Raw genomic sequence first — 14,781 nt, forward strand, 5'->3', positions numbered from 1 at the left:
TTAATAACAGATGGGAAAATCTTTCTAAATTAGATTGGTTTTCCTGTCTTGTATCAGCACCTTAAGAAGATTTCTGCTGTAATGATGTACTGTTTTCTTCTTTTTCTTGATTTGAACTTCAGCCTCAAAATATTTTAAATGTCTTTTCGTAATATGTCAGTTTGTACAATATCTGTAACTGCACATATCTCAATTTTTTCTTTTTTGGACATCAATTTCAGACCGCTTCCCAGATAATTTATCTCCTTGGCTGAGGTACAAAACTCAACTGCCTCTTATTTCAGATAGCATCCCTACAGTGCAGAACAAAAGTGTGAACATCCCATTACCTGTGGGTTCATGAACAGAAAGGTTCCTTGAAACAGGCTTTTGCCTTATCTTTCTGAATTTTTTTAGCTTTAAGAGAAAAGCAGTGTTTTCTTCTAGTTCAGCAGGGTTTTGTAATGTAATGTTCCTTCATCACCACTAGTATTGATGAAGGAGTAAAAATACCCTTTTCAAATGGGGAGTAAATGAGCTTTTATATTTCCTTCTTTTCATTTGCAGGAGGAAGCTGAAATACAAGCAGAACTTGAACGTTTGGAAAGAGTTAGGAATCTTCACATAAGAGAACTGAAAAGAATAAATAATGAAGATAATTCACAGTAAGATACTGTCTGAATTTTGCATATCTGTTTTTAAAATACTGCTCTAAAATAGCACTTTACAGAGGACACTTGTTCATAATTTCTTTTGGTTCTCTGTGTTTATGTACATATTTTAAACAGCAACTCAATTTAAACTTAAAAAATTAGAATTACTTATAATTTGGTAAAGTTATTAATGGTTTTGTTGAATATGCAAGAAATAACATATATATACAGTTTACAGTGGAGAGCTAAAACTTGCTACAACATATTACTGGGCTAAACAAAATACTTGTAAGAGAACCTAGTGCAATTCACTTAGCTGACAATAATGCAAGAGAATGGCAGGGAAGTTTGCTGCATTTTTGTGCTGCAGTTAAAATTAGTTTTGGTTTTATGGCACTGTAATTTCATTCCTACTAGATCTGAGTACCTAGCAGGAAAAAACCATATTTAAATGTTACTCTACATCACCTTGAATAGCAGTGTATCATGTTAAATTGTTATTTACTATTAACTATTACTGTGTAGATTTGAAAGTAATAATTACGTAACTTAAAAAATTAAGTCTGTTTTCCCTGATGATGAATGCAGACACACTTCATATTCACCAACACTTTCAGCGGGCGCTGTTGCTTAAAAGGAACAGGTTCTGCCTCTCCCTGCCTGCTTAGCCCTGTTTCTGTGCTTGCAGTGGCATTTCTTTACTGAACAGATACTGGAAATTGATCCAAGTTAAAACCAGCTCCTGTGGTCAATATTTTTCTGGATTAATTTTAACCCTGGATCAATTGCCTGGTCTGATTCTCTGCCCCAGTTGCAAAAATGTTTATGCTGCCATGGGAAGAGAGGGCAGTGCAAGGGTGGAATGAGCCAGGGGGAAGGACATGATGGGACTGGACTTCTTGCTTTCTACACTAGGGAATGTAAATGAAACAGTAGCCTTAAGCCTTGTGGATTTTATTTTATTTTTTACTTTTTATACACAATAGAATGATGTATACACTAAAACATTAAAAGAACTAGATGTGAAATTTTGCTTAACTGTTCTAATGGTCCCTGTACCTACCCTGCAGAAATACAGAAATTTTTTGTTACCGTGTGGCTTTAGTGCTAATTTGTATCTAAACTAGTGTTGGGTTTTGGATATGAAAAATCATGGGTCTTGATGCTTACACAGTGATGGCAGAATATTTTCTTTTTAAAATAAATGTCCTACAACAAGTAAACAAGCATAAATATATGCTTGTTTAAAAATAACTTTATTTTTTAATCTTCAGTGTTTGCATTAGAAGAAGGGATTTTTTTTTTCTTAAAGGATCTTTCAACAATTGGTAATAAATGGCACAGAAAAATGACAGACTTTGACTGTGTAAATATTGCCTGTGTGGGGGAAAGAATGTCCAAATTACAGTTGCAGTTGAAAACAGTTACAGGACATGGACAAACAGGATACTGCAGCTTCACTGCTCACTGTCTGTAGTTAATGTTGACACATTTTATGGTCCAGAACAAAAAGCTTTAAACTCTGTTTTCATGGTTTTGTGGGAGTTTAGACAAGAATTTAGAAAGTGGCCAAGCCACAGTTTCCAGTCATCCTATAGAAGAGAGAAGCAACGGAGCAGTAATTTAGGTCTGTTGCCCCCACTATCTTTCCTGCCATGTCTTGGCAGTCTGGCTGTTTGGTAAGGAAGAGGGTTCTGAGGCAAAGCAGCTGTTGGGTTCTGGCTCAAATCCTGCTGAGTTTTCAGCTTCCAGCTGTGGTGTGAAGCTAAGCCTATTTTCTTGTTCCAGCAACAAATCCATCTACGTATGGGTAAACCTGTGTGTCTGCCTCTGTGCTGGGATAACAGGGCAAGTTGAGAGTGCAGGTTAGGGCTTCCCTGTGTGGGTTTGGAGCCCATGTGACGTTGGGGTGCAGGTTCTTAGCCATGGAGAGCCACACAGAGTAACAAAAGCAGCAGTGGAGAGGGAAAGTGGTAAGGTTCACAAGATTGGCCCTCCTAGAGGCACATGTGTAATAGAAGGACCAAGAAATGAACCTAAGTTTGTTGAGTGTGCTTTTAAAGAATTGGATTACTGGTCACATGACATCAATTGCCTAATGATGCTACCTCAAAATTTGTTATCTCTTCTACGTTGAATGCACCATAATCCGTTTCTGGGTTTTTGCAAAAAAATTTAGCGTTGAAATATGTATCTTCATAGTGAATGAAAAGGAAAGCTTTATGTCTAAAAGAGGAATAATAAGCAAGAATATGCATCATATCTTGACTACCTGTGACCATACCTCCAAAACTGTAGGGAATATGGAAGGATGGGGATGACCTATTGGTGGACTAACCCTAAACTCTCTCTTAAAGTTTTCTATGGAATAGAACTAGCAGCTTGCCCTAGATTCATGAGTATAGGTGTCTCATTTTTGTACTAAAAATGTGACGAGTATTCACCTCTTTTCTCCCTGATTGGATGGGAGCATGTATTTTGTCTTCTGCATATTTCAGGAAAGAGTATGGTCCTTTTTCTTTGTCCTGCAGCATCATTTTGTGTTTGGAAGGAGTATTTTCTTTTTGCTTTTGCTTACAGTGTGTACAGATATTCAGTCCTTCGGTGTGTTTTCCCCATATTGCTGTTTCTGATTTGTTTTAACTTCTTAGTGTTATATAAAATCTATTTTGTGAAAAAGAGAGAGGAACAGGTCTGGTCATGTTTTGTGTGAAATTGGAAGAATATCCTTCCTGTCTGTTCTAGAAGGGTGATGTGTGAGACTTTTCTAAAAATTGACACAACAAAAAGCGACCCCTTATATCACATGTTTAAATTTAAGCACGCTTTTCTTGTCCTCAGAAAATTAGAGAAAAAAAAAAAGATTGCCAGAATTGACTGTTCAGTGACAGCTGTGATACCCTTTGTACACTAAATAGTCAAAAGGTACTGAAATTGGTCATGTTGTATAGTTGTGCCATAGAGTTTCACATGGTGTAATGTTGTTCAGCATATTATATGTAGCTTGTAAAAAGAAAACTCCATTTGATAAGTAATACTGAAAGATTTACATCGTGGATTCTCTTTGTGTACCTGAAATAGAATTAAACAATCTTTTTTTTCTTTCAAGATTTAAAGATCACCCCACATTGAATGAACGGTATTTGTTACTCCATTTACTTGGCCGAGGTGGCTTCAGTGAAGTATACAAGGTAGAGTTTGTTGAGCCTGATAAATCTGGTGTTTGAACCGTGTACATTTAATTTTGGGGGGATGGAAAGGGATTTAAGTAGGACTGTAATGTGGTGTACTCTTTAAACACTGGTTGAGCAAACTTTGATTAACCTCTGGAGTGGTAGGTGGCATTACTTGTCAATAGACTCGTGAATTACATACCAGTTTTTTCCCCCCTCTTTATTTGGTGTTGTTTTTATCACCTTTGGTTATAACTTTCTCCTAATTGTGTGTTTCTTTTTTCAGGCGTTTGATCTTTATGAACAAAGATATGCTGCTGTGAAGATTCACCAGCTTAACAAAAGCTGGAGGGATGAAAAGAAAGAAAACTACCACAAGTAAATATTAATGACTTATGCTTCATATGTTAAGCTTAATAGCATTTTATTGATTATGGAAGGTTAATGTATCCATCTTCTTTTAGACATGCCTGCAGAGAGTATAGAATACACAAAGAACTGGATCACCCCCGAATAGTTAAACTATATGACTACTTCTCCCTGGATACAGATACGTAAGTAAAACATAGCCAGAATTTCAGGGTGCAAGGAACATGCACTGCTGTAATGGTTTTGGGCAGAGCAAGAGCTGCTGCAGGGCAGCCTCAAAAGGCTGCCATATCTTAGATTAAGTTTCCAGGACTAAATGACATCAGGAGCATTAATGGCCTAAGTGTAGCCCCTGGTGACTGGCCTGCACCTCTTTGCGTGAAATGTGTCACCTCTTCATGGATAGTTACGGTGTTTTTCTTCTGAGAAATGTGTCTGCTAAAAATAAAGGGTATTTTTTAACTTAAACTCTCACCAATATGGATGCATTTGCTCTTCTAGTGAGTATGAATGTTCTGATTTATGTCAGTTTTCATAAACTAATAGTTACACCATGTTCTATGAACAGTTTAATTCATATAGTTTAATATTCAGGCAGCCATTCTTATACTTGTCAGTATGAAACTAGGTTGTCATGTCTGTTTCTGATTATGCAGTGTGACACATTATTTAATTTTGTCTCTCTGACTTCTGCTCTAGGTTTTGCACGGTGTTAGAATACTGTGAAGGCAATGACTTGGATTTCTATCTCAAGCAACATAAGTTGATGTCAGAGAAAGAAGCTAGGTCCATTGTAATGCAAATAGTAAATGCACTACGATATCTCAATGAGATCAAGCCCCCTATTATACACTATGATCTTAAACCAGGTAAGTGAGAAATGTTACAATTGAAAATGTAATTTATTTTTTTATCCTTTATTTTCTTTGTAATTCCTGCTTCAAAAAAAACCAAAATCGTCTTCTGCGTGTTAATGTAAACAACTGAAAAAAGCGTGTCCTTTACTTTCTAGTTTCATTGTCAGAGTGATCTGCCTTTTCTGTGGAAAGTGATTGTTAAAACTTTTCTACTTTGCATTATTTTGATTGGAATTTTTAGGAAAAAATCATGTAGCTAATAGATTCATGCATTGGTAGTCAGCAGTATAAACAGAGAAGATCATTAGTTGGCTCAGCTCTGTCTGGTAATTGTGGAATGCTGGTATGTAAATAATTTTTCCCATATGTTTTTCTTAACTTGTGAAGGATTGAAATAGGTAATCAATGACTTTTGGCATCCCAGCATAAGCACTCCAAAAGAGGACTTTACAGAAGGTTTTCTTTACAATGAATAGTAAACATTGTTAGAAATTATGTATTCTGCCTTGATTCCTTGGCCTGTGTTTTACCACCTTGCATGAATGATGCTTGTATTCTGCATGCACTTTAGTCTGCTGTACTTCCAAGTGTGGGGTTTGTAAAGTAACTCTTTGTGCCAGGCTGTTTGATTAGTGCTGGGTGATAAATTGTTCATACAGGTTTCTCTTGTCTTCTGGAATTGTACAGAATGTATTCTTAGTCTGATCGAATAACTTTTATATCAAGAAGTTGTTGTACAGCTTTAAAATGTGGAGTAAGATTTGTAGTATCACAGCGATTTCTGTGCTAGAATTTTGTGGCATATGCAAGCCCTGAAACCTGTAGTGTAGGATTTTCTGGCAGAAAAGAACAAAACTTCATGGTAACGGGTATAATGCTGCATTTTGGTGTCTCCTCACTACATTTTGGTGTTTCTTTGCTGACCAGCCAGCTCCCAGCTGAGAGTGCCATTTCAGATCATGATAACCTAGAGAGTTCCTGAAACTGCATTGAAACATTATATAGTCAAGTTATGATGTAGAGTTCTCACCCCTCATGAAGTTAGGTGTTCTTAAAAATTGAACCTGGTTTTGAAAATCAAGCATTCTTCAGCTGTTCTGAGGTAATTTTTCTTTTTTTTTTTTTTTATTTTTCCCTGAATAGGTAATATCCTTCTTGTAGATGGAACAGCATGTGGAGAAATAAAAATTACTGATTTTGGCCTGTCCAAAATAATGGATGATGATAGCTACGGGGTGGATGGAATGGATTTAACTTCACAGGGAGCAGGAACTTACTGGTGAGGCCTGGTTTGATTTTGCTCTTGAGACTTTGGGTCATGGTTCAGATTTTGTAAATGCTCTCTTATAAATCGAATTTGATGAGAGAACTAGGACTAAAAATATTATCATGGATGACAATGAAAGGGTTTTGTGCAGTACTGTTCATGTTGATATTCCCAAATGTTAGAAGAGTAACATAATAAGTAAGATAAGAGAGTGTGAGTGTGTGTTGTTAATTTTTTATATATATGTGTGTGTATGTGATGTGTTGGTGTGTATATATATGTGTGGAGATGATCACTATGATTTAGAAACATAGTGTTTAATCTTTGGCTGCTGGTGGTTGAAGACATTTTGACAGAGCTATGATGATTAAGTGTGGGTGCTTAGTACTTGGAAATCGTAGACCAGGGATTACCAACAGGTAATAGCCTTAGGACAAAAGACTATTCACTCTTCCATCCTAAAGGTTAATGACAGTTCAGCAGCTGTGGTTTGTTTTCTGTGTGCATTTGCCTGCTTGTCCAAAACACTGAAGTTCTAGAGCTGCCCAAGAACAGGAATGACCATAGGCATTTCATTGCTTACAGACAATCTGTTGTTAGAATTTGGTCCCTGAAGATGCAGTTTCTTCATGGCACAGTAGCCCTTTGAGCCTAGGTGTGTGGTAACTGTGTCAGGGTGGGTGGATTAGAAAGCCTACATTGGCCAGGTTGCTACTTGTCAATTCATTTGCTTTTTCTCTCATCATTGTGACTGTAGTAAAATCAGGAGCTGAGACCTAACTAAACAGAGAAGCCATGGTCATTCCCATTTGCTTTGCAACTTTTCCCATATTCAGAAGTTGCACGTAATAAAGTTTTTACCTTTTTCTCCAGATTTCTTGAGAAAACACATATTCTTCCACAAATGCCACTGTGCACATGCTGGGAAAAGGTGATTATTCAAGTTAAAGCACTTTAGAAGTGTTAGGCTTCTGCTACTCTTTTTCATGTTTTACCTATGTAAGCACCACTTTAAATATTTTATTATAGGAAAGTATGTAAAAAAATACTGGCCTTTGGATTTGAATCTAGGATGCCACAGACACCAGTGGTGCTGTAAACTAAGAGTGAAAAAAGATCTGTAACCATTTTAAGTTCATGAGGAATCTCTGCATTTCTAATTCATGCTTTCTCTGAGCCCAGAATCATCACTGAGGAGGCAAATACTTGGAGTGAGTTTGAGATGGGGAACGAGTCTGTTCAGAGTATGTTGTGCAAACTATCAGCAGCATAGACCTGGAAGGGATTTCTTCACTCACTGGGTCTAGTTACCTGCCTTTCCAGGCAGTTAGGTCACATAATCTCTTTTGTAAACTTACAGACGTTTGTATTAAATTTAGTTAGTGTTTTGTCCCCAGTAATCTGATTTGAAGTGTCTTCTGTAACATCAGTTCTCTGATCATTAGAAACCTAATCCTCTAATTTACAGACTGTGTTTATTTGTGGCCAGTTTATACTTGTTTGTTCCTGTGCCAACACTGTCCTCCCTCAAGTAGGTTGTTTCCCTTCCCAGTACTTGTTCCATGGTGTTTTTATAGCCTTCACTTTTTCTCCCCCCTGAACTGTAGGCTCTCTGTTCTTTAGATTATTTTAGTAACCTTCTTTTGCACTTGTATCACTTTAAGCTCACTTTTCTTGATTTTTGTAATCAGAATTGTAGACAAGTATTCATTCCAAAAGAGTGTTTGATGCTGTTCAAAATTTTTGCACTCTCAACTCTTTTGCTGCTTATTTCCATTTCTACAAATATTTCTTCAGAATTTCTGTGTAAGTCTTTCATGTTGTTGATGAAAGAATGCCTAGTCTGACTTGCTCTAATAGTTTTTATGCCTTTTTAAATTTTAGATCTTACAGTCAATAATACTTCACTTAAATTGATACATTTGGAAGGTTTTGTTTGCTTTTTAAAAGAAGTTCCACTTCATCGGTTCTTCTAATTCAGGATTGGTACAGGAACTTCTTCAACTTTCAGTTCTCTAAGTATTCCTACAGGTCATAGGGCTGGAAATAGCAATCACCTTTGTCCGTCATATACCCCTCTGGGTAACTTCATCATTTTTAGTGAAAACTTAGGTAAAGACTCTTTAAGCCATATCTGCATTATCTTTGATTCCTAACCAGGCCTTGCTGTAAAATGCCCTGTTTGGCTCTCATCTTTCCTTGCTTTGATAGGTTGAGAAAGTTCATATTTAAACTGGAGTCCCAATTAAAAACAAAGTGATAGTTGGCGATTTAGGTAAAAAATGCTTGTATTTGTGCTTGTATGGAAGAGACCCTCTGACCGACCGTAATGTCAGTTTTGATGGGTGTGCCAGGTGTTGGAATGCAGATCATAAGGCAACTGTAGAGCTGTCAGAAGATCAGAGATGTACAGCTGAGGTGTTTGTACAGTTTGATAATGGAACATGTTCTAGTGGTGCCATACTTAAAGACACTGAGGTGCATGTTTTGTTTTCCAGGTACTTGCCTCCAGAGTGTTTTGTAGTTGGCAAAGAGCCACCAAAGATTTCTAATAAGGTTGATGTATGGTCAGTTGGAGTAATCTTTTTCCAATGCCTTTATGGTAGAAAGGTAAGGAAAATGTTTGAAAAATCTAAAGAATTTTAGTGTAAATGCCTGTTTTTGGTAGACTGAATTACAGTCACAAAGACGTGAATTTCCATGGAAAATTACTGGTGTTACTTTTGGCTGTGTGCAAGAAACTAGAAACTGTTGTGTGCAACTTTTTTATTTGCAGAATGGTTAGCAGTTTGTATTAACACTGCAACAACTTACTATAGCATTAACACTTCTGAAATCAAAGTAGTTGGATAATTCTCATGAAGAAAATCATGTGCTTATTTTTCAGCCATTTGGCCACAATCAATCACAGCAAGATATTTTACAAGAAAATACAATATTAAAAGCCACAGAAGTTCAGTTCCCTGTCAAGCCTGTTGTAAGCAATGAAGCCAAGGTAACTTTTTATATCATCTCTGAGTAAAACATTCATCTTAAAGGATTCAGCTGTAAAATTGCTGTTTAACCCAAGAATTTTGTGGGACATAGTAACTAAACACGTAACAAAACATAACAGAGAACTAGTAGTTTGGTATTTTTATTTAAGCAAGCTTATTCTGGGAGTTCTCAAAGTCATGTACTTCAAAGCAAGACTATATATATATTCCAAAAATATGCAAGTGGTTTTAAAGTAGGCCACCTCAAAAATTGTCTGCTTTGCTTTTTCCCAGAGGACCTTATGTGTCTCATTCAGGCTGTCTCACTAGAAGTTCTTGTGAAATACTTCTGCTGATAGTAACCAGCTCTTTCTGAAAACAGTGAATGTTATCTCTGCAGCCTTATTGGCTTGAAGAACTATTTGACCACCAAGTAGCTGGAGCGTAGGACTGCTAACACTCTTCCCATTGAAAGGTCCTAGTATGTGTGTATGAACTCAAAGCCGAGTTGGGAAACATGAATTCTTAATCTGAAGAATCTGGAAGGTATTGTGATACTGATTCAGGAAATAAAACTGCCATACTAGTTGATCAGCCACAAGGGTGTAGATGGCAATGTGGCCATTATTTAAAAATCTGAGTAGTATCAAACTTCTCTACACAGACTAGCTATTCAGAAACAGACTAAAGTGGTTTCCGAAACGAGTACTGCTGTGAGCATCCGTAGCACAAATCAAATTCTGTGAGTGTGGAAGAATATGTTATCTATGCATTACTTGTATGTGAAAACTCTCCCTATTTTTGAAAGATATATTCATGGCCAGATGCAGTAGATGTGCTCTTTGGGGAAAAAAAAAATGCCAAGATAGTCAAATGCCTATTCAGGTTTCAGCAACTAATTAAATATACTTAGATTTGGGACACAAGCTGCAGAAAAAAGTAGGAATGTTAAGATTCAGCTTTGAAAGATAAAAAGGAAAGAAAACCTATTACTAGAGGCTGTAACTTCCCAAGAAAATAAGTCTTTTGGGTGCATAAACCTGCTGTTACAAGTTGTGGTATATTTCTGTTGGTTATGTTTTCTAAAAGTAGTGTTAGTGAGAGAGTTGCAGTTAAGGTTATGAAAAATTGGTTGAAGAATTGCAGTTAGTACTAGGTTTTTATTTTTGGTTGAAGTTTGTGTTTGCTGGTTTTGTTTTTTCACCCCCATTTGGAAAACCTATTTCCTCTCAAGTGCAGTTGACAGATACGCATCATGTAATTGATAACATTACATGTTAACAGTTTATATCCTTGTCTTTTAACTTTGCATTTCTTTGTCAGTTAGTTTTTATATAGAGGATGTCAGGAAAGAGTAGGCAGTTCAACATGGAGAACTGGCAACTTTTTGCATTCTCTGTGTATTTCACGCTCTGTTTGTTGGAAAGACTAAAATAAACTTCTGGTCTTGTCTCATATTAACATTGTCATAATAGCTTTAAGAGAGAGGGAGAAATTACTCTTTGGAAATGCTATAAAACAATTTCAGACTAACTTGTAAATGCAGGCCATTTATGATGACTGTGTAGAATCCAAATTGTTTTTAGATTTATAGGCCTGGCAGTTGGAAAAGAACAGCTTGTAAACTGAAATTCTGATTTGGAAAACATGGAGATGAAATAAATATGGAACCTGAAAGGACTCAGTTAGTTTTCAGACTGTAATTGTCCTTTGATCCTCCTCACTTTTTCCTGTTTTGTGCAGTGGTCTCCTTTGCTTAGCATTAGTGGGTCTACAATGCCACAAAATCATGAAGTATTTTAAAAACATTTTAGACGCAAACTGTTACTCTTGAGTATCTTGCAAATAAGTCTTAACAGTTCAGTTGTTATGAAGGATTTATTTTGAAGAATTTGCTTAAGATCTGTAATGTTCAAGAACATGTGAATATATAATAACAGATGTGCACATATATTAACAGATTTTTATTTTGTACCTTTTTCATGTTGGATATGTAAATGAAATTCTAGGATGATTCTTTGGAACTTGTATCACTTCTTTTTCCTTTAATCTCCAGTTTTTAATTGGAGCAAAGAACAAACAGCTGAACAGATTTATCAAAGAAGAGATATGTAATTCTTTTAAATTAAGTTCTAAATTAAGTAATAATGTGCTAATCAGTTCTGTAGCAATAATAAGGATTTTCTATCATTAAATGTTGAAGCCCAAGCTCTCAGGAGACCAAATGTTCTGTGTATGCTCGACATAAGACTTGACAAACTTTCAGCACAGGATGATTGGCCTGTACTGTATGGAGCTAAACGTAGGATAACAGAGTGACTCAGGAACAGTCCTGAAGTTAGCTACAGCTTTTCAATTAATTAGGTAACTCTGAGCAGGTGGGATTGAGTTTTTCCTGGGAAGAGAGTTTCAGCAAGATAGCGGTTGCTTAAATATTCTTCATTTTTGCTATACTCCGTTATGGCATATGTAGAAATGCCTGTGTTTTCAGAAGTCAACTAAAGCGTTGAAATTCTGTCCCTGCATAATCTGGCTACTTTTCACCACTCGGCTCAATGCCTTTAGAAGCTCATTAGAGAAAGTATAAAGGTCTACTTCTTCATTTCTCTGAAACTTGCTCCTTTTTTTTTTTTACTAGGCTGTTCAGGCATAACACGTGCAGAATTCTAATTGGGGGAGGTGCACATTTACTTGTAAATGTAGTTCCTAAACATGAAAATTGATATTTGAAATGTGATTATTTTAAGCCAGTTAATTTATTGATGTTTTCTTTTTGCTGTGATGTTCCGTTTTTTTCATTGGGCTTAGCAGTAAAATTCATTTGAACTGAATAACTTAATAACAAGAATTTGTTTAAAAACTAGTTTATCCAGAAGGACCTGCATATTTGCCTGAAAGCAGAGGTAAGTATTTGGAATGGTGGTGTAACTTCTTACATGTCTTTTCTAGGCCTTTATCAGACGCTGTTTAGCATACCGAAAAGAGGATAGATTTGATGTCCACCAGCTGGCTAATGATCCTTATCTTCTCCCTCATATGAGGAGATCGAATTCTTCAGGAAACTTGCACATGACTGGGCTAGCAGCATCCCCTACACCACCTACTTCAAGCATTATTTCATACTGAAGTTTCTCCAGCCGAGGAATGGGATGATCCCTTTGTGTAGTTTCCTGATGCAGACTTGAGCTTGAAAGCATTTGAGTGTTTTTACACAGGACAAGTTTGATAACTGTGTTTTCAGACTGAAGTCCTCCTACGTAGTGTCATTTGTATGATTGGAATGGATCATGGACTGTGAATAAATGTACCCTTCTGAGAAACACCGTTAAACATTGAAGGATGACACTTCCTGTTACAAACTAACAGGTGTACCGTGTTTCAGACTGAAGAAAAGGTTTTTAGTTTTTTTCTGGGGAACATTGTAAATAATCTTTTTAATACTTAAAATACATTTGGTGGATACTGGAAAGTTCTAACATGAAGGGTAGTTTTTCATTATTTAAATCAAAAAGGGTAGTGAGCAAATTTGAAAACACAGGAAAAATTTCGTGCCTGGTTATAAACTAAATGAACTGCCATCTTTCCAAGACATTGATCTTTTGAAACCAAAGTAAGGAGTGTGAGACGGTGAAAGATGTTCTGTATCAGATTTCTCAGATAAAAGTGGAGTACTTTATTTGGCAACTCAGGCTTGTACCTCCAAAAATGTGGTGGTGTTTCACTGAATTTAGATTGGAAGGGTGATATGAAATTCCTGGTACTTACTTCTCAAATAGATTGCTAATTTTGAAATCCGTTCAGTTTTCTAAAAATACTACACTTGCTGTGGTATCAAAACTTGTGAAACCTTCCAGGCTTCTAATAAAAGCAAGCAACAGTATGAAACCAAATGCAAACAGGTCATGTATAATGTTCTATGCAGGAATAATGATAAATTCCCTTCTAGCTCTATTGTAAATTGTTGTACAGATGTCACATTTTCGGTTAAATTTCAGCAACTTATTCCTGTACAAATGTTTAAAGTATGGCTTTTTCTAATTGGATATTGTATTTTTTTTAAGTCTCCCTCAAGGCGCTTTTAATTGCTGCTAAATGATGTTGCTTTTACTTTTACAAAAGAATCAAATGACCTCCTTAAGGTGCAAGTCAACTGTACGTGTCAGAGAGATTGAGAGTAGGCAATCTGTTAACAATCAAGGCATGTCAAACAGATCTGTGTTGGCAAAATACAGTACAGTTCTTTAACTCAGTTTATTGCGTTCTCAACCTGCAGAGCGCATTGATACTAGATGTAGAAGTTGCTCATGGTTATTCTCTATTTCTGGAAGTTCCTATCAACAAGGAAATGTTTCTTGTGGCTTGTACAGACATTTTAAAATGTGAAACGTTTTCTAACTGCCTTGTATGGTAGAAACTTATTTTTCAGAACAGTGTATCTCTCTCCTGTTCACTATTCTTTTTACTATCCCGTTCTTGATGCTGAATACCTATATGTAATTTTGTCCATGTTGCAGGAAGAGGAGGCTGTATTACCACAGGTTTTCATTTAGTATTGTACAGTTAAACTGTTGCTCTTGTTTCTGATGTTGCAAGCCATTTTGTTTTCATTGTATATAAAGAAACGTTAACTGTCTCTTTAAGATGCTGCTGAAATTGTAGAGAATGTAGCCAAAACAGTAATAAACAATGGCAGTTGAAATTTCAAAGTTTTCATGGTGTGTTTTTACATTTCAACAGAGGGCAAATCACATAACTGTATCACTGAGCTACACTTATTTATTTAAAGCACACTCTTTGTAATTAGAAAGAAAAGGCTAATAATACAATAATTAATTTAAGTAACACTGGAGGTGAAAGGGGAGGGTTCCATGAAACTTAAAACGTCTCTTGTAATGAAACTGCATTTCACTGAATAGATCTCACAGAAACAACTCTTAAGTACGTCAGTGATCCTTCTTTAATTCTTGAGCTGTGGAATAAAATAAGTTTATAGAATGACTAGAAAATTAGACTCAAATAGAGAACTTTCACTCTCTACAGCACGAGACAGTGCAGAGCATGAGGAGAATATGCTATAACTGTAAGCTCAATTAGATTTCACTCCATCTTATTCTGCACGTGTCAGTAACAGAAGTTAAATCAACTGCTTTGCCTAAGGAAAATATGTACCATTATGTAACTATTTTTATTTCTCTGGAATGTGGTATGGTTACCCTTAGTAAAGGTAAGTTAGGCAATGTGTCAGAGAACTACTTAAGTAGCCGAGAATTTTACAGCCACCTAAAACTAGGAAGGTTTATATACAGACTTGCTTTTCCTGTGGTTAGCATCTGGCTGTTGTGGCTAAGTACATGGCATTGGCTTCAGCTTTACAAAGACATGTTTCTGAAACCTAAACTCTCACTTTAAAAAAAGCTTCATACAGGTAAAAAGAGAGTCACCATCTCCTCTTTTGAATCCAAGTTGTGAGGTTATACCTGCCAATACACACAGCTGTGTTTGTTTTAA

The 14,781-nt window shown here is 36.2% G+C and overlaps 1 protein-coding gene across 2 annotated transcripts in view; it reads left to right on the top strand.

Moving 5' to 3' along the window:
* Positions 1–13,979, top strand: part of TLK1 (tousled like kinase 1) — a 69,015-nt gene extending 55,036 nt beyond the window's left edge. For both annotated transcript variants that reach the window (XM_050340321.1, XM_050340320.1), the window contains exons 13-21: positions 547–644; positions 3,742–3,823; positions 4,092–4,183; positions 4,270–4,359; positions 4,874–5,043; positions 6,175–6,310; positions 8,797–8,908; positions 9,186–9,293; positions 12,223–13,979. In XM_050340321.1, coding sequence (XP_050196278.1) covers positions 547–644; positions 3,742–3,823; positions 4,092–4,183; positions 4,270–4,359; positions 4,874–5,043; positions 6,175–6,310; positions 8,797–8,908; positions 9,186–9,293; positions 12,223–12,399 — 1,065 coding nt within the window. In that variant the 3' untranslated portion in view covers positions 12,400–13,979. The remainder of the gene's footprint in view (positions 1–546; positions 645–3,741; positions 3,824–4,091; positions 4,184–4,269; positions 4,360–4,873; positions 5,044–6,174; positions 6,311–8,796; positions 8,909–9,185; positions 9,294–12,222) is intronic.
* The last annotated feature ends 802 nt before the right edge of the window (positions 13,980–14,781 follow it).

This window comes from Myiozetetes cayanensis, unplaced genomic scaffold, assembly GCF_022539395.1.
Source record: "Myiozetetes cayanensis isolate MyiCay16 unplaced genomic scaffold, myiCay2020 scf9, whole genome shotgun sequence".
NCBI lineage: Eukaryota > Metazoa > Chordata > Aves > Passeriformes > Tyrannidae > Myiozetetes > Myiozetetes cayanensis.